General features: G+C 43.7%; 1 protein-coding gene across 1 annotated transcript in view; it reads left to right on the forward strand.

Annotated features, from left to right (window-relative positions):
* Positions 1–305: 305 nt before the first annotated feature.
* The window catches only part of CAMK4 (calcium/calmodulin dependent protein kinase IV), a 269,812-nt gene continuing 246,018 nt past the window's right edge, over positions 306–24,099 (forward strand). Inside the window, exon 1 of the mRNA XM_061424868.1 lies at positions 306–1,340. Coding sequence (XP_061280852.1) covers positions 306–1,340 — 1,035 coding nt within the window. The remainder of the gene's footprint in view (positions 1,341–24,099) is intronic.

The following is a 24,099-nucleotide window of genomic DNA, read 5'->3' on the forward strand; positions in this document are numbered from 1 at the left end:
AAAAGACTAACACGTGTGAAGTAAGATTAAATAAAGGGCTCAAAGTTATTTAGCCAGAAAGATGTGATGTAATGTCTTTATATACACAAAAATTCATTACATAATATAATGACTAGTTATTTTCATCTCTGCTGAAATCTAAAAAGAAAAATGTTCAAGGGTAGAAATAGTCAATGTAAATTTAACCAATACTTAGAACGATAGCCTTGAAGGTTGATGGACAGACATTAGAAGACTTGTGATAGGACAGCTCTACTGGGAAGAGGAAAGAGCTTTAAACACAGCAGTCTTCTCCGTCATGAATGATGCCAAGTCCCGCGTTAAGGCAGAGAGCTGGACTAGTTGGCTTCCAGAGGCCCCCTTCCCAACCTGGAATTCTCTGGTCACTTCTGTCGCTAGCCTTCGGAAGCTGGAGTCAGCCAGTCACAGCAGATAGCTGCCCTTTCAGGAGCTCCAGCGGTGCCGAGGAGGCAGCGCCCGCAGCAGCAAGGCAGCAGCTGTCCCCGCCGGAGACTTCGTCCAGAGTCAGGTCAGCGCGTCCCTTCCTCCGCCTTCCCGGCTCTGTGCGTGGCGGCTCCCGAGGCCCGGCGGCCGCGGGCCGGACACCCCAGCCACCCACACGCCCTCTGACGGGGGCAGGCGGGACGGCTGGTGGGCTGGCGCTGTGTGGAGGGCCTCGCGCCGGGCGCGCTCGGGTGGCACCACCACCGCCGGGTCCCCGTGACGCCGCCGTGCAGGGCGCCCGGCCCAGGTGCCCCCGGGCGCGCCGGGCGCTGTCCGCTCGGAGCGGCCGCCGCGGCTCCCGGCGCCCGCAGGAGGGCGCGGGCGGGGATGCTCCGGCCGGGGGCCTCACCCAGTCTCCCGCATCCGGAGCCGCCCCGCGGGCTCCGCGCCGAGGAGGGAAGGAGGGAGGGGTGGGGAGGCTCGGTGCGGGAGGAGGGAGCGCGGGGCGGCGCCGCTCGCGGCCACAGCCTCCGCCCCTCCCGCGGGCGGCTCGGCTCTCCTGCACCCTCTCCCGGTCCCTCGCGCCCCCGCACGCTCTCGAGCGCGGAGGGGAGCGCAGCCGCGCGGAGGGGCCGGCGGGGGCGCGCTTGCAGGGCGCAGCTCGCGCCGGCGCTCGCGGGCGGGGACTCCTCGCTCCGGCAACGGCGGCGGCGCCAGCGGAGTCCCGCCGCGAAGATGCTCAAAGTCACGACGCCCTCGTGCTCCGCCTCGTCCTGCTCCTCGGTCACCGCCACCGTGGCCCCGGGCCCCGGGAGCCTGGTTCCGGATTACTGGGTCGACGGCTCCAACAGGGATGCTCTGGGCGATTTCTTCGAGGTGGAGTCGGAGCTGGGACGGTACGGCGGGGCGGCCTGGGGGGCTGGGGGCGGCGGGCTGAGGCGCTCGGACCTGGAGGAGCCGGACATCCTGGGCGCCGGCTGGGGCTTCTGCCGGCGGCGCGCTCCGGGCGCTTGCCTCTTGCGGCTCCAGCTCCCCGGGATACCGGGGCCGGCCTCCCGGCCCTTGGGTTCTGCCGGCTCCGGGAGAGAGCCCGGGGCCGTTCACGAGCGAGCCGGCGTCGCCGCGCGCGCCCAGGCCGGTGCAGCTGCGGGCGGCAGCCCGGGTGCTCCCCACCGCCGCCGCCTCTCCGGTGCCGCCTCCGCGGGTGACAGCTCCACCGCACGTGGGCCCTGCTTGCCCAAGCGGCGTCTCTGATCGCGATTATAGCTTGCCAGAGGGTCCTGTCTGTCTAGTTATTTTTTGGGGATGAGGGGCGGAGGATGCCTCTCCAAATCTTGACAGAAATATTAGATTCGATTCTTCCTCCTTCCCCTCATCAAGCTCTCCAAAGCAAGTGGCACTGGAGATTAAACTTAAACACCAGCTTCCCCGCAGAGTCTGCTCAGGAGTGAAGGGGAATGAATCATTTAAGGGAGTTGAAGGCAGAATAATGAACTAGTGTGGCTTTAAAGGAGAGGCAGTGGTAATTAGTGAGAAGAGTTCTGCTGCTCTTTGACGGGCTGGAGTGATTTGTTTAATTATGTATGCAGAAAACCATCTCCCTGGGGTTGCAGAAATGTCCCTCATCCCTGCTTTGAAGACCCAAACAGGTAGTGATCTTGCCACGTGCATGATGCCATATGTTCCTATATTTTTATCCACTGAAAACTATTTTCCCCTTCCTTTTTCCTCCTTTCTTTCTGTTATTCATAGGTAGGGAGACCTCTTTTCAATATTCATTTTAGAATTAGACCCTTTATTATATGGAATCTAAAGATGTAATTTCAACCGTTAACAAGTTGAAACTTCTATGCTTAATATTTCTTTGCAAATTTCTTTTTTCTTTCTTTTTTTTTTTTTTTTGCTGGAATAGAGTTAGCAGTCATTTTCTTTTTAGTGTCACTGGAGACTACAGTATGGGATTCTGGATGTTGGTCCTTAGTGGGACTGTGTAAGGGCCACTTCTCTCTGAATTGCCTCTGTTAATGGCCCACTGAGTGCAGAGGTGTGTAAGAAGGGCAAAACTTCTGACTGAAATTTAGGAGTTGCCACTCTTGAAAAGGTTTGCAGAATATTTAAACATTGAATAATATGTAAAATCCTGTTTTGATCAAGCTTTTCAGTGTTCATCTAAAGATCTGCTATTGCATGCACTCCCTAATATAGCTGAAGATAAAACGCCTCCTTCTGTAAGGTTTGAAGCCTACATAGTTGTGTGATGAGCTGCAGTGGAACCCTGTAAACTTCTGATTAAAGTGGTAACCTGCTTAAAATTGGTGAGTTTCAGAAACTGCCACCTAGTAGAGGAAGCGCCTGATGGTGTGTAGGGACTGTCCCACCACCAAATCTGCCTGTTTTCTGAGTGACATTTACCTTAGATGCCCCTCATTGGCTCTGACTTAACCTCAGCACACATTAGCTGTGTGATTAAGGGTTGCAAGCTTAACTCAGGAAACTTTCTTTTATGTAATGAATGGGAAAATGGGAAAATACCAGTTGCATACATATACGGAATGGTAGACTTCATAGGAAAAACCTAAGGAATTTGGAGTTTGTTATGTTTTTCAAAAAAGCTTGTTGTATTTTGCAGTAATTTTGGAGCACAAATATAAATCAGTTATATATGCTCAGACTGTCACTCTGCCATCGAGTCATTTGATGGCTATAAAAATCACAGAATTAAAATATTTTGAGAAGAGGTTGAAAATGGTTCCTCCTGTCCTCTTTCTCAGTATTCAAGTGTATTAGGCAAGTTCTCTGTAGATGGCAGTATTGGTGAGGTGCATACGTACTCCATTTGGTTGAGACTTTGAGAAATACTGTCACTTCATGATCAGAATGTTTTGTTTATTTCTTTGCATGCTTGCTTGTCTTTTTTGCCGCAGCATGACTGCTTTTAGTTCCCTGACTGGGGATTGAACCAGCAGTGGAAGAGCAGAGTCCTAACCACTGGACCACCAGGGAATTCCAAAAACTTATTTTTTTCAACAAAATAAACCTAAAACAAAAAACAACCATGTTACAAATATAATTGTTAAGAATCTCTAAAGCCAGAGAATCCAGCAGAATTATAGTTGTAGGTATTGACTGAGTGACAAAAGTGTGCTTCCTTACCCCACTAGTGATAAAGTGGGGGCTCAGTCAGTTGGTTCCAAGCCTTCCCTCTCTCTCCTCTCGGTCTTGCACCAAGTCTGCCTGCCCAAACATGTAGTTCCTAGTAACACGGTTGTCATTCAGAGTAAGAGAACAATGTCCCTGGTGCTGTGTGGAGCCACTGTGGTTAGTTACAGGGTGCACACTGTTCCCTGCAGACCAGTGTAGATTAAGTAAGAGAGTAATCCATTGCAGTTACCTGTTGTAAGCTAGTGACTCCTGATTTCAAGAATATTGGACATATGACCATCAGGGCATCATCATACTTTGAGGATGGATTTGGGAATTTCGGGGAACAAAATTCCTGTGGCTGTAACCACCTGGATTCCCCATGTGGTGCTCACGGCACCGACCCACATATAAACAGTCAGACCGGGGGGATGTCATAGCTTGCTTTTTTCAGATTGCGAGTAAGTCAGGAACGGAAAGGTGTTGAGAGGAATTATTTAAGAGTTTCAGGTAAGCGAATTCATTTTTCTAAAAACCACATTTGAAAATACTGCTGTGTTTATAAAATTTGTTTAAAAGTTCACGAAAACCAAGTTCACAACAAATTCAGTTCTACTTAAAAAGATGAATTGGCCTTGATCCCATTCAGGGCTCTGTATCCTAGAGAGTGGTTGGTCATTTGCCCAGTGATTTGAGAAACTGGTGTTTCAAAGGTTTTTCCAAGGGAGAAGCGAGCTTCCCTGTGGCCAAGATCCTGTCTGGTGGTTTGGCAAACAGAGGAGCATAATTTGGCCTGGGCTGCTCTGTGGTTTGGGCTTTGGTTATCTCTCAGCTTTTGTTCCTGTCTTTGGTATGAGATTGAAAGGATATTTGTCACAAGATCAGATGTGTGTCCCCCTACCACCCTGCAGCACACACCCACAAGTTCAGGGAAGCAAATGAAAGATAATTAGGACAAAAGAATAAGAGTGTGAAAATCACATAATTAAAGTATTTGGGGAAAAGGTTGAAAAATCGACTTCTGTTCTCTTTTTGAGTTGAAATTGATTTTTTTGGAATCAAAACTTTTGAAAACTTTTCGCGCCACTTCACTACAGTTTTTTCGGGCTAATGACTTTCAGTGCCTGCTCTATCCCTCCCCTGAGCTGGTTCACAATTTTTAAAAAACGTACATAGCAACCCCATATAATTATAGTTGTATAGGGTCCCTTGCTATGTGTATCCTTGCTCAGAACCAAATAGATTTAGATAATGAGTCATGTGTGTGTGTAAAATGGGGGGAATTTTGCTAAAATAATGTTTATTCTTATTACCCACAATGTGTTCTGATATTTCCTATTCTATGCTGTTTGATTTTATCCTAGTTTCTTAAAAATATTGACTGAACCCATGTGATTTTACATCCTACCGGTAGGTTGTGACTCAGTTTTAAAAGGACTGTTTTAGGCCTAACTCTGTGTGATAGTCCTTTTGAGAGGAGCAGACCAGTTGGTGACACTGAATCCTGTCCGATGGCACAGCTCTGAGAAGAAAAATTCCCCTGTCTTTATTTCCAGCATGATTGGGTCTGCCTTTTCAAACACTTTTGGAAAAACTCTGATGTCTCTATAAGAGAAGGGTGGAGGAGCTCCTGGACTGACTGAGCATTTCAGGAGGCTGGACCAGGAGCATCTTCACTGTGAAGCAGAGGAATCCAAAGGCCTGAGCAGGGCTGTATTCCACTCAGTAACACCTAACTTTGTTCCCGGGTGATGGTCAGGAAATGCTTCCTGTAAGGGACAGCAGAGGGTGCATCTTCTAAGAGGACGGCTGCAGCCTGTGCTCCTGGCTAAGAAGGACTCAGACTCTCTTTGCCCTGCCCTGTCCTTCTGTTTGTCCGCGCCCTCCCACCACTCTCCGCCGGCGCTCCCGAGTTCTCCGTCTTCCTTGACACTGGTCTGTGGGCCCTGCAGCTGCCCGCGGGCCTCCTGCCACACTCGCTGCGCGGGGTTTCTTGAGCTCTTGGGGGATGCTGTGGTTTTTATTTTTTAATCTCACTAGGAATTTAAAGTGTACCTGTTTAGTCCCTCTCTTGTTCTTGGTGCACCTGATTCTTTTCTCAGGCAGTTGACTCAGGAGCGAGGTGGGGTTGCAAGTGGGAGAATAGCGACTGGGGCTGCACACGCTCTTTGCACCAACGCTGAAGGTCTGTAGATCTGGCTGATTCACTCCTGGGTACTCATTGCCTACCACAGTGCTCAGTACCCAGCAGGTGCTCAGTAAACGATTTTGAAGAGAATGGATGAATAGTAACAAAATGGGCCAGCACTGTGGGTCCTGCTATGATCATCTCAGTTCTGGGAACCCCAAGGAAAGGATAATCTGGTGACCTGCTTATCTTCTCCCTAAAACATGTGCAACCGTGATCCTAATCTCAGCATTTGGTTTTCTTTCTTGGTAGTGTGAGTATTGATAACCGCCACCTCTATAACTTTTTCCTGTTCAAAATAACGCTGCTTTGCTGTTGGCAGAGTGCTTTGTGGCTCTGAAATGAAAAGGATTCAGTTTCACCTTTACCATCATTTTACCACAGGCATGTCAGAATTAAGAGTTAAACCAGCTTGAATTCAAAGGCATGAAATACCTCCAAGCCATGCCAGCTACTAAAGTTAATAAATAGTAAATGCTAAATTTAGAAATACTGTCGCTGTAAAGAACCTTTAAGGAAAGTGAAGATAATGATAGCATCATTACTTTAAGAATACAGTATTTTTCCTTGTTTAAATACTGTTGCAAGGGTAAAAATAACTTTTAATTTGGAAAAAAAAAAAAAAAACAACATAAAAAGACCCAGGTGTTGTCTGCTTCTAAGTTGCTCTGGTGAACTCTACTTGGAAAAAAAAAAGAGAAAGAACGAAAACACTAACCACAAAAGAGCTTCAAAGACCTTTCTTGTAAACACTTACCCTCAGACACATCTGTGTGGATTATGTATTTGCAATAATAGTTTTGAGAATAAAGTACTGAGTGGTAGCCAAGTGAACTATTTCAGCTACTAACAGTTATATTGTTTTATGTTAATGATTTTATTTTTGCTAGATTAAAAAGTAGTTCTCTTTAAACTCCCTTTCAGGAAAGCTAATGTATATAATAAAAAATATTGAATTAAAAAAATTTCAAGGTCAGCTTTATTCTGCAAAATATAGTATTTGAGTCAATGAAGCATATAATTCAAGTCAAAGAACTTTACATGAAATCAGTATCAGTTAGAGTCAAGGTTTTACTGAAATTGTATTAATCTTTACCTCAATTATTTTAAAAAATCTATTTGATAATGCAGGATCATCTGAAAATGTCATAACTTCCATGGTTTAATTAGGAAGTTTGATCTAAATATTGATGGCATAATATTAGCATATAAAGGACATGCCCCAGTGCAGTCTGTTTTTAAAATTCTAATTGCCCACCGAGGGCAGCGGCTGTGTGGGCCATGTAAAATAATGAAAGGTTTGGGTGGGAGATTTCCTCAGCAATCTTATCGGTGACAAAGATCGAATAAGGACAGCGTGCTGCACAGAGGACGATTTATAACTGTGGGCAGAGGGTAGGACGTGTTCAGCTTGCTCTTTTTCTCAGAGCAGTTTCTCAGCCTTGGCGCTGTAGAGGTTTGGGGCCGGATAGCTCCGTGTTGTGGGGCCGTCCTGTGCCTTGTGAGATGTTTAGCAGTCTCCCTGGCCTTTACCCACTAGCTGCAGGTAGCTGCCTGAGCCTACTCCACCAGTTGTGACTAGCAAACATGTCTGAGTGTGTGTTTGTGTGTGTGTATGCTCAGTCGTGTCTGACTGTGACCCCGTAGGGCGTAGCCCGCCAGACAGGGAAGAATTGTGGAGTGGGTTGCCATTTTCTCCTCCAAAAAATGTCTCTAGACGTTTCAAATGCCACCTCCTCTTCTTTTGAGAACCCCTGTCTCAGAAGCTGGAAGCTCGTCTTTTGCGTGATTTTCTTTTAGTGATGTAAGATAGTTAACAAGGAGTTTGATGGATTAAAGTCATTTGGCTTTATCGATTATCTGCTACAATCAAATGTTTCTTCCATTTTTATGTAATACCGTTGATTTCTGTTGTATATACATAACCCTTGTGCTATAATTTGCTTAATATTTTTGTTTAAATCACCTCATTTTGGTTAACCTAAATTTACTTACTGAGATTATTTTCATTAAATTGAAAACCAGTATTCATGCCATAAATAGAAGCAATAAAAACACAGCATTTTTACTAAATTGTAGCAGAAACGCTTGCCTCCAGAGGCTCCAAGCCTAGACTTGTTTTTCTCTTTGTTAAAAAGGGAGATTATCAAAGATTAGAGAGTTTAAACCATAGTAGCACAAATTGAGGTTTTCCTCTTGATGTGATCGCAGAGATTGAAAATAATTGAAAAGAGAATGATGTTGTTATCTTTTGATTTACTATTATTGAATTCCATATCTTCATGCGGCTTGAAGTCCTCTGTGTTACAAGTCTCATCTTTTGAATATTATGACCTGGACACTTTATGGTATGGGGAGGGGTGGGGACAGGGTGTGGACAGGGAAGAGGTTAGAGTATGAATGAATGTGATAAATAAAACCCTGCTTGGCATCCACACGCATGGTTTACTGATGAGGCAGCAACAGTTAAGCTGAGAAAAACAAAGAAGACTAATGCAAGATGGAGGGGCTTCCCAGGTGGTGGTGGGGTAAAGAATCTGTCTCCCCGTGCAGGAGACGTAAGAGTCGGTAAGAGTCGTGTGTTCGATCTCCGGGTCAGGAAGATCCCCTGGAGGAGGGCACAGTAAGCCACTCCAGTATTCTTACTTGGAGAATCCCATGGACAGAGGAGCCTGTGCGCTTAGCCTGCGAGCACACCATGTGGAGATAATGAGAATTACAGCAGTGACACAGACTGTGAAGCCTCTGACTACAAGGAAGAGAGCCGGCTTGGATCCCTGGGTCCGGAAGATCCTCTGGAGAAGGAAATGGCAACCCACTCCAGTATTCTTGCCTGGAAAATCCCTTGGACTGGTAGGCTACAGTCCATGGAGTCGCAAAGAGTCGGAAACGACTGAGCAATCTCACTTACAACGAAGTGATAATTTTGACTGGGAAGATTGAGGTGTCTTCTTTGGGAGGGGTGGATCTTGAAATCTGGCAGGATTTTATTTTATTTTATTTTTTAATCTGGCAGGATTTTAACAAGGTATAGCTTTGGTGAAGAGTATCCCAGGTGGAAACTACATTCTAAAAAAAGGCAAAACTTGGCAGAAAAATGTGGGGTATACAATTTATTTTGTAAGTTTTATAAAGTATGAATATTGTAATGAGAAATAAGGTTAGAAGAGTAAGTTGATATCAGAACAAAGAAAGCCTGTGAAAAAAATGACTGAGTTTGTATCAGCTGAAAACCAAAATTATACTTAAAACAGAAAGTAACCATTATGAGAGCAAAAGGTGGCTATAGAAGCAGCTGCATCTTAGGGTAAAGATGTGGAACACAGCATTTGCCTCTAACTCTTAATGCAGATAAGTGAGGGGGATGGGTAAAAGAGAATTTACCATGTTGGTTTAAAAAAAAAAAAAACCTTTCTGCACTCCATGGATAGGATAATAAAGGGGAAGTGTGGGATTGAGGGGATTAAGATCAGTTGCCCGTACTAGGTAAAGAGCCTGGAAAGGGACAGAACTGCTTTAGGTTTTGAGGGTCACAGTTCTCTCTGGCGACTCTCAACCCTGATAATTAACTAAAATCAGCCACAGACAGCACAGAAACCAATGCACATGGCTGTGTTCCAATAAAACTTTATTCAGTTCAGTTCAGTTCAGTCGCTCAGTCGTTTCTGACTCTTTGCGACCTCATGAACGGCAGCACACCAGGGCTCCCTGTCATCACCAACTCCCGGAATCTGCCCAAACCCATGTCCTTTGAGTCAGCGATGCCATCCAACCATCTCATCCTCTGTCGTCCCCTTCTCCTTCTGACCTCAATCTTTCCCAGCATCAGGGTCTTTTCAAATCAGTCAGCTCTTCGCATCAGATGGCCAAAGTATTGGAGTTTCTGCTTCAACATCAGTCCTTCCAATGAACACCCAGGACTGATCTCCTTTAGAATGGACTGGTTGGATCTCCTTGCAGTCCAAGGGACTCTCAAGAGTCTTCTCCAACACCACAGTTCAAAAGCATCAATTCTTCTGTCCTCAGCTTTCTTTATAGTCCAACTCTCACATCTATACATGACCAGTGGAAAACTTTATTAATGACAGTGAAATTTCAATTTCATATAATTTTTATGTCACTTAATATTATTATTCTTTGATTTTTAAAAACCATTTTAAAATGTAAAAACTATTCTTCAGTTGCAGACTGTTCAAAAATAAGTGGCTGCTATCTTAGGCCCTTAGCCCATGATTTGCTGACCCAAGACCTAGATCAGTCAAGGTAAACTTCTACTCCTCACATACATGAAAATTTCAGATTAAAATGACATCAAAGCTTCATTTATTCAAGTAACTACCTTTAATCTCCCTTTTACTTGGGACATGTCAACCTAATAGTGTTTTCAGTGGGCACAGTCTTTAAATGCATTCTCATCCTTTTTCTATATATGTTGAAACTAAATCAGTTGCAGTTCTTGCATGTATAGTACGTTGGTTAGTTTCATTCATCATTCTTGCTTTTGAAAATGAAGTAACTTTACTTGAAGGGTGTACTTTAAGCTAAATTTCCATACCATAAAACTTCCACATCATGATCAGCATTCACATTCAAAGATTATTGGAGGGTCATTTATTTTGTGTATAATAATTAAATCAATTTCAATTGATCATTCTCTTATATTTGAAATGATAGATATTACAAAAGTAATATGCTAAATCTGTTTGCTTCTAATGAATAGAGTTCAGTTCCTTTTTCTATGCACTAGTATATTATCTGCATGTTGAGTGAGCTCCTGTAAGCCATGCATGTATCACAGGTAGACTGACTAAGGGCCCTTGAGACTGTTTTAAGCATTAAAAAAAAATTTTCTTTTTCATTTGAATAGACTTTAGAACTAAAGTAAAGCAGTCACTTATATCTTAACTAAAGCAGAGGTCTCCAAAGTTGGATGTTCATACCCAGGGGGTGAATAATATATTGGGATGTTAAAAGAATGTAGAAGAGAATCTATCTTTACTTACTTTTCTAATTTTTGTGTTTTATAAATGTTTTGAAAAGAACATCACATATTGGTTTAGCAACATATGTGTTGAATTTATAGGTATATAAGTATACACAGTTTGGGAGCATGCGCTCAAAACATTTTGTTGGACGATTACTGGATCAAAGAACAGTAGTTTTAAGTGGCTACTGAGTAAGTTTTTTACTTAAATACTAACATTTTACTCTATGAAAATTATTTTAAAGCAAATATATAGATCAAAAAGAAATCATATTGCAAGGTGTGACTTGTGCAGAAAGGGGAAGTGGACTCATATGTGCACTTGTTATGCATTTTAAGACTACCTGATGAGAGGTTTTGATAAGAGCTTAACTGCCATTATAACCAAAAGTCATATAGCAAAATAAAAAAAAAAAAGAGAGAGAAAAGGAATACAGTTTGCCCATCAAGCAGAGGGTTAAATGAATTTTGGTTTTGACATTTGTTTTTGTGTGTGTGTGTGGTTGTTGAACCCAGAATTCATAAGCAAGAATGTCAGTTTGAAAATACCTAACTTATTTCATGGTAAATTTTGTCAACTGCTGGCTTAGGCTATTGACTGCATTTTCCTAAAGTGTTTGATGGTCAGGGCTTGAAGAGTTGTGGGCAGTTCATGCCAGGATGCTGAGTTTAACTTGGTTAACAAATGCATTGTCATCAGTTAATTACTTTTTAAGTCATGCTTCAGGGTGATATGGTTGAAAAATTCACCAGGTGCAAAAAAAAAAAAAAAAAAAAAGCTAGACTTGAGACTACATTCTGATTAGAATGAGTTGCTAAAAAAGCAACGCATATAATGTGTTCTTCACCATTTTCTTTACTAGTTTGTGGTAGCATTTTTTGTTAAAACCGTACTTTCTTTATGTCATGGTGAGTATTTGACTAATATTACAAGCCAGAACAGAGAAGAGTAGGGGATCGAAAATCTGTTGTGTTCACACGTTTGTTATGACTATAATGCAGTATTTGAATGATTTTTTCCGACTTTCAGTCTTCACGGACTGTTTAGTAGGGACTTCGCTTGCATTTTCCCTTTCATTATACCGTGTCTTGTACTTTTTAGCTTGGTCTGCTTTACTTCTTGTACTGTCTTGAAAGGACAGTTAGTTAGTGACTCTAACTTAGTAAATGACAACTTTTCATGTGGGACTTTCACACACAAAGGTGTTTTTTAGTTGTAACAGCTAGTCAGTCCAAGTGTTATCTTTAACAAGATATAAATGCCCTGCTACCTCTTCATTCAAGTAAATCTTACTGCTTCAAAGCTCCCTGTTAGGACAGCCAGTGAGAAAATAAGATATGTTATTAAATGCATCCAAATTCAAACTACATAATTCAGTAAATTAGTAATTCAAGGCACACGGTGGGGTTCTGTCCGGTTTTGAGGTTCTGAGGAGGTGGTGTCCAGGCTGAGCGGGGCGCCCAGGGCAGGTGAGGTTTAGGCCCGGGCCGAGGGGCTGGGGGCCCAGTTCCCGCTTGGGGCCCGGGGATGGGGGCGAGGCCCTCAGGTGGCCTCAGCCAGGGGACAGCGGGGCCGGCAGGCACTCGGGGCCGGCTAAGGCCGGGGCAGCAGGCCGAGCGTCCTGGACAGCAGAGCCCGGCGGGCGGGGGAGGAGGCCGCGGAGCCCGAGGCGGGAGGTGAGCGCGCGGGCTGGACGCGGGACGCGGGATGCGCGGGGCGCGTCTCCTGGCGTGGGCCTGGCCACCACCGGGCCTCCGTGTGAAGTGAAGATCGGTGGTGCATCCGCCTCAAGATTGCCACGAGGATGAAAGGAGGTCACGTGTGTAGAGACGCTGAACCGCGGGGTCGGCACTTGAGTTCAGTATCATCCCCAGGTGGAGCGGAAGGTAGGAGGTCGCGAGGAGGGTTCCGGTGAGGCCGCTGCGAAGCGCCTCAGTCAGCTTGCTTGGCTGCCCAGCAACGTGAGCCCAGCTTGTCTGCTTAGTGCCTTATTCCCCACCGCTTCTGATTCCCACCACGGACTGTTTTCACTGGGTGTTGAGATTTTGTTTGTTTGTTTTTTAATGTGCATTGCTAATTATTTCACTAATACGACAAGGTGATCATCTCATCACCGGCGCCATTTTTTCAGATGAGGAGCGAGCCTGAAGTGCAGAGCGGGGAGTAGCTGGATTCCCGACCATGTCGTCAGACTGCTGTGCTCCTGTCTTGCCTGGCGTCCTCCAGGGACCCTTCATGGGCCTCAGATCTCCGGGGGTTGTGCGTGAAACTCCCCTGGCCTGAGATGCCCTCCTTCTAATTCCTTCAGGAGACTCCCCCTGCCCCCTTGGGCCTTCCCGTTCTCATTCCGCCTCATCCATGTATTGTCTTCCAGGGAAATGCTTTCCGTCTTCACCACCAGAGCGTCTGCTCGTCAGACAGAGGAGCCCTGAATCTTATCCATCTTTCATGCCTGCTACTAAGCCCCTTCTCCAGCTTACTAGCTGCCTCCCATCGGAGAAGGCAATGGCAACCCACTCCAGTACTCTTGCCTGGAAGGAGGAGCCTGGTAGGCCCAGTCCATGGGGTCTCAGAGAGTCGGACACGACTGAGCAACTTCACTTTCACTTTTCACTTTCATGCATTGGAGAAGGAAATGGCAACCCACTCCAGTGTTCTGCCTGGAGAATCTCAGAGACGAGGGAGCCTGGTGGGCTGTTGTCTATGGGGTCGCACAGAGTCGGACACGACTGAAGGGACTTAGCAGCAGCAGCAGCAGTTGCCTCCCATACGTGCTTACTAAGTGTTGGTGCAAAACAAGTGAATGAAGAAATATTTGAGGAATTAGATGAACACCTGCAGGAAAACAAGTGCACTCTTAAATCTCTCTTCCTTCAAGGTACTTCCCTACACAGGTCCTTTGCTAAACCAGCACACTGTGAAATTACTGATTCAGTGTCTTTGCCCCTCTCTTTAGAGTGTGAGCCTCTGTGGGCCAGACCTTGGTCCTGTCTCTTTGTTCACTCCTGTGTCCTCAGACCAATTGCAATGCCTGGTATAGTGAGCACTCATTAAATATTTGTTGAGTGAGTCAGTCATACCAGGAGGGCCTCTGCAATTCAAAGTCCTTTGTAACATTCTGGGCTCCAGTCTTTTATCAGGCTGCTCTGTCTTAAAGGGCCTCATGGTGGCTCAGTGGTAAGTATCCTGCTTTGCAGGAGATCTGAGTTCAACTCCTGGGTTGGGAAGATCCCCTAGAGACAGAAATGGCAACCCACTCCAGTATTCTTGCCTGGGAAATTCCATGGGCAGAGGAGCCTGGCAGGCTACAGTCCATGGGGTTGTAAAAGAGTAGGAAATGACTTAGCGACTATACAACAACAACCTCTGAATGACGGGGAATAATGTGACCTTCTGTGATTAGATCATCCACCTCAAAGTTACCTTCTAGCCACAAGCATCTGTGTTTTCTTCCAGTTGATTATCAATCAATTTCCAGATGATTGCCTTAGTTCTTTACTGTGTGTTCAGGAGACAGAATAGCTTTTGGAGTAAGTAGGGCTCTAACCTGCAAAGGCTTTGTAAATGTGCTGGAAGATCTTGAATAATTTTTTCTTATTTTGTGCTTTTTAAATGCTTCATCTCTTTTTAGAGACATGTACTTACTTCTTTTAATGAAAGTAAAAATGGTGAAAGGGGATCATTTAAAATTATTTAAATTTAAAAGTAATGAAGGAATGGCTACTTGAAAAGGCTTGACTCATGCCCCATTTGTGGCTGTGTAAGCAAGTAGCGATGTCCTGATGTCCTGTACACATGTCCTGCCTGCCCGAGGGTGGAGGAGGAGTTAAGGAGACTGTCGGGCAGGAGAGCAGGAGCGGTCCGCCATGCATTGGGCTTTATTTGCGGTTCTTACCTAAAAATCATCTATTGGGATGTCTAATTTTTTATCTAATTCTTTATCAAAAAAGTCACCCTTTGACTTAACTTCTAAGTAGGGTCATTAACTTCACAGTCATGATTTTTATGCTCTGTCAAAAGAAGTGTTCTCAAATGTTTCTCCTCATCTTTGATGACAGAGAGAGGGGGTGGTGTGGCGAAAGAAAGACTCTAGGGGGAAGGAAGGAAGGTCACTGCTTGCCAAGGACTGAGCTGGCTGCGCTTCAGCCCACAAGCACCTCCCTGTTACTGTTACCTGACTTCTTGTTCCTGTTGTCCCACCAGAGCCCAGATCCACCTCATTTGCCTTTTATCTTCATTGTGACGGCCTGATGCTTGTGTCCCCACTATGGTTCTCGTGTTGAAGTCCTCATCCCCAATGTGATGGTGTTTGGTGGAGGGCCCTCGTGATCTGATCTGCACTCTCATAAGAAGAGAGGTTGGAAAGCGTGCTCTCGCGCTCTGCCGCGTGAAGACACAAGAAGTCAGCTGTCAGCAAGCTGAGGTGTGAACTCTCACCAGAACCCAACTGTGCTGGCCCCGACCTTAAACTTCCAACCTTCAGACCCATGAAGAATAACTCTCTGGTTTAAGTCCCCCAGTCTGTTGTGCTGTGGCAGGTAAGGCAGCTGAGCCTGCCAGAATCCCCATATGCCCCTTTTCTCCACTTTGACACCCTTCCGACTTTGGTCACAAACCTCAGAATCGGTGTGCTGTGTCTCAGGAGCCAACCTGAGTTAATCTAGGTTAGTGGGGCAAGCGTAGCTGGAGGAGAGTGATGCGCTTTTTCTCTCTCAGATGCCCAGCGTTGTTCCTCTCCCAGCTGTTCAGAACGCATCTCTGAGGCTGACTTCATGGGAAGGTGATGGTGCTTTGGCTTCATCTAGGAGCTGCCTCGGGCACTGCCCCCATGGTATCCACTCTGCGTCTGTGTCCAAACCTGCGGGCTTTCCAGGTGCCCACGCCTGCCAGCTCCCGGTGTGTTGTTTCCTCGGCAGCTGGCACAGGAGTTTTTGTTGTGAACTAGAGGCTCAGCTATTAAAACAAAACTTGGCTCATCTTGAATATTGTATGTTTCCATCAGGACTTGGACCTGGGACAGCTCATGTGGTCACTTACACACCTCTCTCAGGACTGAGAACCCAGTGTTCCTCTGAGTTCTGACCACACGTTCACCTGCTGGTTCCAAGTGCAGTTTCCAGCCTAGAAAAACCTGTTAATGCTTTTGATTAGTTGAGCACCAGTTTATTAACATTCACTTAGTCTTTGTTGCTGTCGTTGAGTCACCAATGCATGTTCAACTCTTTGTGACCGCATGGACTACAGCACACCATGCTTCCCTGTCCCCCACTGTCTCCCGGAGTTTGCCCAAGGTCATGTTCATCAAATCGGTGATGCCATCCAACCATCTCATCCTCTTTCACCTCCTTCTTCTCCTTCTCCTTTTGCCCTCTATGTTTCCCAGCATCAGGGTCTTTCCAACGAGTCGGCTCTTCGCATCAGGTGGCCAGAGTATTAGAGCTTCAGCTTTAGCATCAGTCCTTCCAGTGAGTAGTCAGGGTTGATTTCCTTTAAGATTGACTGGTCTTACTGAATTTGAATTTATAAACTTGGTCAGTGTTTCTTCAACACTTGATTCCCTTCTCTGATAGTTGGTGTCAATTTTATATCTTAAACTGTTAATTTTTAAGAATCAAGTTCACATTACTTTGGCTAGTGAGAAGCTTACATACAATGTAGAGTCATGGAGTAAACACTGCATGACTTTGTATGAGCTTGAGGTGATCCAAGAAAGATCTTAATATTTGTAAATAACTGCTGTCCTTTTGCATTTCACATATTGAAAATAATGTTTGGTATAACCTTAAGGTTTTCAATATCTGTAGAGAAAAAGATGGTTGAGGGAGATAATTTAAAATAACTGCTATAGATAAGTCTTTCTGTATAATTTTTACAGTTTGCTTTTCTTATAAGAGGAGCATTAAAATTAGAAAATGTTAATCATTTTGTAGCTTTGAGATCTCATTTGCACCAACTTTAACTTTGTCACATATTCATTCAGTTCAGTCCCTCAATCGTGTCCGACTGCTTCTGACCCCATGGACTGCAGCACACCAAGCCTCCCTGTCCATCACCGACTCCTGGAGTCCACCCAAACCCATGTCCATTGAGTCAGTGACACCATCCAACCATCTCATCCTCTGTCATCCTCTGCTCCTCCTGCCTTCAATCTTTCCCGGCATCAGGGTCTTTTCAAATGAGTCAACTCTTCGAATCAGGTGGCCAAAGTATTAGAGTTTCAGCTTCAACATAAGTCCTTCCAATGACATTCAGGACTGATCTCCTTTAGGATGGACTGGTTGGATCTCCTTGCAGTCCAAGGGACTCTCAAGAGTCTTCTCCAACACCACAGTTCAAAAACATCAATTCTTTAGCGTTCAGCTTTCTTCACAGTCCAACTCTCACATCCATACATGACTACTGGAAAAACCATAGCCTTGACTAGATGGACCTTTGTTGACAAAGTAATGTCTCTGCTTTTCCATATGCTGTCTAGGTTGGTCATAACTTTTCTTCCAAGGAATAAGCGCCTTTTAATTTCATAGCTTCAATCACCATCTGCAGTGACTTTGGAGCCCAGAAAAATAAAGTCAGCCACTGTTTCCCCATCTATTTGCCATGAAGTGATGGGACCATATGCCATGATCTTAGTTTTCTGAATGTTGAGCTTTAAGCCAACTTTTTAACTCTCCTCTTTCACTTTCATCAAGAAAAAAAGCTGGGTAGCACCTTAGAAATTGAGCAAAGGGCACATGTGTCTCCCAGCTCTCCAAAGCTAGTTAGCAGTAGAGGTGGACCAGAACCTTGGTCTCTGTACTCTGACTCTGTGACACACTTCCTTTTCTAGTGAGTGCCATTTAAGAGTCTAAGGCTTAAATTAAGCCACTCCTATTTCTTCCTCCAATAGCTTTCCTGAGTTATTTTAGAATACAATATTTCTTAATCTCTAAGAAACTGTTAATATTGTGATTTTTAAATTGACACTATTTTCTACTTTGTATATTGTGCTTTTTTTTTCTTTTTGAGGAGGATATAGTATTAAAAAGTAAAATGCAGCAAAACTATTAAACATTGGATAATGTTTTACACTCCATTTCTTTCACACTTTGGACAGTGTTCATTCAGGTTGTGAAAAACACTTCTGTCCCTGCAAGTATTATTATCATATTTAGGAGTCTTAGCATGCATGTCAGAGTGTACTCTGTTCCGGTTGGTCTTTGCTGGGCTGAGATTCTCATTCTTACACAATTCATTAAGAAATTAGCCAATGTATGTGTCCCATCCACTCTAAAATGGCTCCCTGTGTTAAACTATAGCATTAGTAAGTTGCTTTATTTGTTCTTTCTGACTCCAGGAAAGCTGAATGTTTGAACAGATGAATTGAGTAATATATTCAGTTCAGTTCAGTTGCTCAGTTGTGTCCAACTCTGCAACCCCATGAACAGCAGCACACCAGGCCTCCCTGTCCATCACCAACTCCCAGAGTTTACTCAAACTCATCTCCATTGAGTTGATGATGCCATCCAACCATCTCATCCTCTGTCGTCCCCTTCTCCTCCCACCCTCAATCTTTCCCAGCATCGGGGTCTTTTCAAACGAGTCAGTTCTTCACATCAGGTGGCCAAAGTATTAGAGTTTCAGCTTAAATTAATATATTACTGCAGTATTTAACAGTACTTGAACTGGAAAAATTACATGGAAGTATTTTTATGGTGCCATCAGATGTCATGAGATCAAGGCTATTTTCTTACAGCCGGGGATGCTATTGATTCTAAAAGTTATTTATAAGAGAAACATACTAGATATTTATTCTTAATTTCAGTTAATGTTGCCAACATCTGATTTTCTTTAAATAAATACTCTTGTCTTTTTTTCCTAACCCCAGTAGTTTTGCTGACTATAGTGATAGGTTGTCCAGTTAGGTTTGAATTCCTTTAACTGATAAGAAAAACTACTTTTATTTATTGTTGATAGAAATGGCAGAGATTTTCATTATCTGTAACAGGGAAAATTGGAACAGTGTCTTATTTTTTTGTTCACATGACTATATTTAAGCCTGTGCTGAAGAATGCAACGGTAACAATACTTAATGCTATATCTCATTTTCTTTTCTTAGTCTGGTTTCTCTGACATGAGTCAGCACAGCCAGTTTTAAATTTTTCTCGAACAACTTCTACCTTGGCCCCTGTAACTGGTTTTTATCCTCATAATTCCATTAAAAAGTGACAGGTGAGTTCCACTTGACTTCCACCTCCCAAATTGATTCTTTGATATCACTTTCTAAACCTCTTAACCCCCTGTCAATCTGCTGATCAATTTTCCCTTACCTGTTTTTAAAGCTGTAACAACTATGCTCTGCATGCCATGAAATGCTGAGCATTCATAGACAAAGTTTACTGATGTAAATAAAACTTAAGATTCTGTTGCTGCTACTGCTACTGCTAAGTCGTTTCAGTCGTGTCCGACTCTGTGCGACCCCATAGATGGAAGCCCACCAGGCTCCCCCGTCCCTGGGATTCTCCAGGCAAGAACACAGGAGTGGGTTGCCATTTCCTTCTCCAATGCATGAAAGTGAAAGGTGAAAGTGAAGTCGCTCAGTCGTGTCCGACTCTTAGCAACCCCGTGGACTGCAGCCCACGAGGCTTCTCCGTCCATGGGATTTTCCAGGCAAGAGTACTGGAGTGGGGTGCCATTGCTTTCTCCAGAGATTCTGTTAGGTGTGTGTATAATGTCATGTGAACAGTGTTATCAGTCCCAGGAGTAAATGGTTCTCACAAATAACTGTAGTTTGTATAAGCTGTGTTCAGCCAAACCACATTTCTAGTTCTATTCTTCTCTATCTGCTCACAAACATCAGTGCTGATGGGTTTTCCTACCTCTGTGTAGAGTAGGGGTTCCTAACTTTAATCCATAGACCTCCTATGTGGTAGGACAACATGAGACTCATGAAATTGATATTGAAATATTATGTGTAGTCTTTTTCTGATGGACGTGACCACAGCTTTCATCAAGTTTTCAAAGATGTTCAAGGAGCCCTGATGTTTGAGATTCATTCAGACACGTACATTCTTTATCTGTTCTGAAGAGCTGGGTAGCACAAGGCTTGTATTGATCTAATCACTTAGGGGACATCGTTTTTCCCATTTCTGCTGCCCTTCCTGGTATATTTATCCTTAAACAGAGCTTTTATATTTTTACATACTGTTTTTACCCCTTCTGTGTTCCCTTGAATTACCTAGGATACTGTTACGCGTGCGTGCTAAGTTGCTTCAGTCGAGTCAGACTCTGTGTGACCCCATGGACTGTAGCCCCCAGGCTCCTTTGTCTACGGGATTCTCCAGGCGAGAACACTGGAGTGGGTTGCCCTGCTCTCCTCCGGGGGATCTTCCAAACTGGGGATGGAACCCTGCCCCCCTTATGTCCCCTGCATGGCAGGCAGGTTCTTTATCGCTAGTGCCACCTGGGAAGCCCCAAAGAAAAAGTGAAAATCAAAGTCAAAGTCGCTCAGTGGTGTCTGACTTTTTGCGACCCCATGGACTGTATAGTCCATGGAATTCCCCAGGCCACAATACTGGAGTGGGTAGCCTTGCCCCAAAGGATACTGTTATATGCAGGTGCAATTCCACAAGTATGTACTGAAGTGTCAAAAGAAAGCCAACTCAGATTGTCTTTACCAATGGAATGGATTAATTGGCTGAAGTAAGTAAAGTCCAGAGGTTGTTCAGGTTTTACCTGTGTTTTTACTTGGAACACATTTTTCTTGGTTTCTTTCAGTGTTGCCCTCCTAAGTTTGTTGGTTGGTCTTCATGCCAGCATTCCTCGTGGTAGCAAAATGTAGCAGTTAGAGTCCTAATGTTGGGAACTAACCACCATCATCCAGGACAGTAGGAATCTTCACTTCTGCTACCACTTAATACAGCAGAATCAGTGTGGCAAGGTCACCAGTGCGTTTATTGTCTTCAGTCTGTGTTACCAGCTCACTTGAACAAGTCGTGGTGACAAAGTGGAAGAGATTACAGTTTTTGACTACTGCTAATCCAGTATTCTTGCTGGAAAGTCCCACAGGCGGAGAGACCTGGAGCACTGCGGTTGATGGGCTTGCAGAGTCGGACGACTGAGTGAGTGAGTGAGTGAGCGCACAGTCAGGGTCTGCCTTTAGGATTCTGGCAGTTCCAGCCTGGGTGTGGGTGCTGACAGGACAGAGGCAGAGCAGCAGCTGACAGTGTTTATTATGTCCCTTAAGTTAAGTGGGGTTCAGGAATACACTCCTGATACCTGATTGCAGTCATGCTGTGGAAGGTAGGAGCATACTGCTGTAGAAGATGGGACTGTATTGTAGTCTCTAAAGAAAGTTATATAAAACGTTAGTTTCTTGAGGTGTTTTATCAATGAGTTTGACCAGAGAAACAGAACCAGTAATTAATACACACACACACATAAATGCACGTTTAAGAATTTAGATTATAAATATTACAAAATTTAATGCATATTTAAATATTATTTATTTATTTCGAGGAGTTGGCTTATGTGACGTGGAGGCTGTCCAGCCCCAGATTGAAGGGCGGGCAGGAGCAGCTGCTTACTCTGTAGTCTGTTTCAGAGAAACCTCAGTTTTCTTCTTAGGAGCTTTCAAGTGATGAGATGAAGCCCACCCATACTCTTGAGGATAACCTCCTATACTTTAATGTCAACTAATTATAGGCATTAATGAGATCTACAAAATGCCTTCACAGAAACATCAAGACTGGTCTGTAACTGAGCAGCAGTCTACTACATTCTAACACAGTTGATGTATGAAACTGTCATGGGTGTTAATAATTGTAATACCAAAGAAGGGGTCTGTGTTTAAATAAATTTGAGAAATACTATATTAAACATATATTAATGTACATTATATTGACATATAGGTTATATTCCATTCTTTACTGTGCTCCAGTATACTATGTTTTGAACTATTTCTTATACTTACTTGATTAGGAATGTTTTTTTCTTCCCCTGAAGACTGTCTCACTGGACTAGCGAATACATTGTGGGAAACCGAGAAAACAGGTTTTACTGTAATTGTGGGCAGTTTCGTTTGTTTGTATGTTTCTGCTGTTTGTGTTCTTAAATGTATTAGTGTGGGCTCCTCTTTCTCTGTTAAATTATAAGACTCTTCGGGATCACACTTTGTGTTTTCACCAAGTGGAGATTCAATAATGTTGATGGAGAAATACTTTTAGATAAGTGAATGGGTACAGTGTTAATGATCTTCATATTTGCTCAGAGCCACCCCTTTCCTTTGGCAGATATTAAATTGTAATAACTTTAGAATGTTTTCTGCCCTTTGGAGATTTTCTCACTTTGGGGAACCGTTCACTATGGTAAAGCAGGTTCTTTGTTCTGGACACAATAAGTCTCATTTTATTACTTTTACTTTTTTAATGTGACAGGTTATATGTTTGTTCCACTTAAGAGATGGTTTAAATCCGTAGAAAACAAGTGAGAGAATGGACAGGACTGAAAGAGGCTCGGGTTCGGCTTTGTTGCCCACTCCACTCACCGTATTCAGCACGCCGCTGCACTCAGTGGGCGTGGCGTGTGTTGTGCCTTATTCGTGGAAGAGGAAAGTATTCCCTCTTAACTCTGTTTAAATCCGTTCTTACTGTGATGAATTCTTAGATCAGACAGAGCTGAGATTCTCTCTGCTGTACCCTCTCAGGACTGTCACCTGATCTAGAGATGGTTTAAAGTCTAGATGTGGCTTCAAGTCCCGGCGAAAGACGGTGACCTGTGATCAGATCATGTTGTGGGTAGAACCATTTGTCTGGAGCGCAGTGGAGCGCGAGAGGCAGGTGTGATCGTCACCTGCGTGTCCCCGTGCATATGAGCTGTGTCTTGGATTCCTGCCAAATCCTGTGAGCTGCTTCCTGTATGAAGGCCACCAGAGCTTGTTTGCATGGATGTTGTGAACAAGGAAACATTTTTGGAAAACAAATCAAAATTTAAAGTCTGATATTATTAGAAAGGTACTAGTTGAATCAAAAGAAACTGTTTTAAAATAGCAAGTGCGATTGGATCCCATGAGAATGCTGGCAAGCAAGCAACGGAACTATTGTTTGTTCTCCTTCCTGCCTACTGCAGCAGGGGCCCTACTAAAGCCTTGCCTGAAAAAAAGCCAGTTTCTGAAAGAAAAAGTGACTAGATTAATTTCCTGTTCCTTTCCTAACTGTTCTAAAGAAAAGAGGCTTTGAAGCTGCTGTAGGTCAAGAGGTTGTGGTTAAAGCCCAACCTTGTAAAACTTGAAAGATTTCTTCTTCCTAAGGACAGAGGCAATCCTAAAATTGCCTGTTTTGCTTGAAACAATAGCCCAAAAACTGGAGAAGAGCTGTCTTTAAAACCTTCTTTCCTAAGATTATGCAGTGAATAACCTAAATATTATACTTAGATAATGTTTTTGTTTATATTTATTACAAATAAATACAGTATGTTTAAATGTATTAAACATTAAATAATTATAACAATTTTTTTTGAGTGTAGAAATTTTGAAAATGATAGATAAAGGCAGACAATAAAAATTGCTGTCAATCCCATTACTCAGAAATAATCACTATTCATATTATGCTCATTTCTTTTTGTATTTGTATATGTGCATAATTGTTTTTATCTAGTTATTTATCTTCCTAAACAATTATTTGTTTCAGGGTTAATGTTTTATAAATTTACAAATATATTTATTGTTGATTGACTTTAGTATGCTTTTATATAGTTTATATGGAGAAGGGAATGGCAGCCCACTCTAGTATTCTTGCCTGGAGAATTTCACAGGCAGAACAGCCTAGTGGGGCGATGGTACATGGGGTCGCTAAGAGTCAGACACGACTGAGCACACACATGCATATAGTTTCTATAAAACATAAAAACATATCTCGTGTGTTCTTTCATTGAGTAGACAAAATCACATGCAGTAATTGCAGCTGACCTTTAACAGGTATGTGCCATGAGCTGAGAATGTTATCTTTATTGTCCTCAGCACTCACAGTAACCTGCCAGGTAGGCGTTATTAACCCGGGGAGTAGAGCAGGGGAGAGCAATACCCCGCCAGGTCAGACAGGCAGTAAGTGCCGTGGCACAGCTTGGTCTAGGAATCGGTCTGATTCCAAGCTAATTCTCTTAAAACTATCATGTAGCCTCTTCTAAAGTGAATTCCATGTTGAATTTACTAGGTCCCAGACACAAGTAAATTTACTAGGTCCCAGACACAAGACACATTATATCTAAGATATAATGAAATTATGAGCAAATTGGCCAAGCATACCAATTTGGTATTCAGGACCTGGCCCAGGCAGTTCAGAGTGCTCTCACATTTCAGAGGTGTGATGG

Source organism: Bos javanicus, chromosome 7, assembly GCF_032452875.1.
Source record: "Bos javanicus breed banteng chromosome 7, ARS-OSU_banteng_1.0, whole genome shotgun sequence".
NCBI classification, from domain to species: Eukaryota; Metazoa; Chordata; class Mammalia; order Artiodactyla; family Bovidae; genus Bos; species Bos javanicus.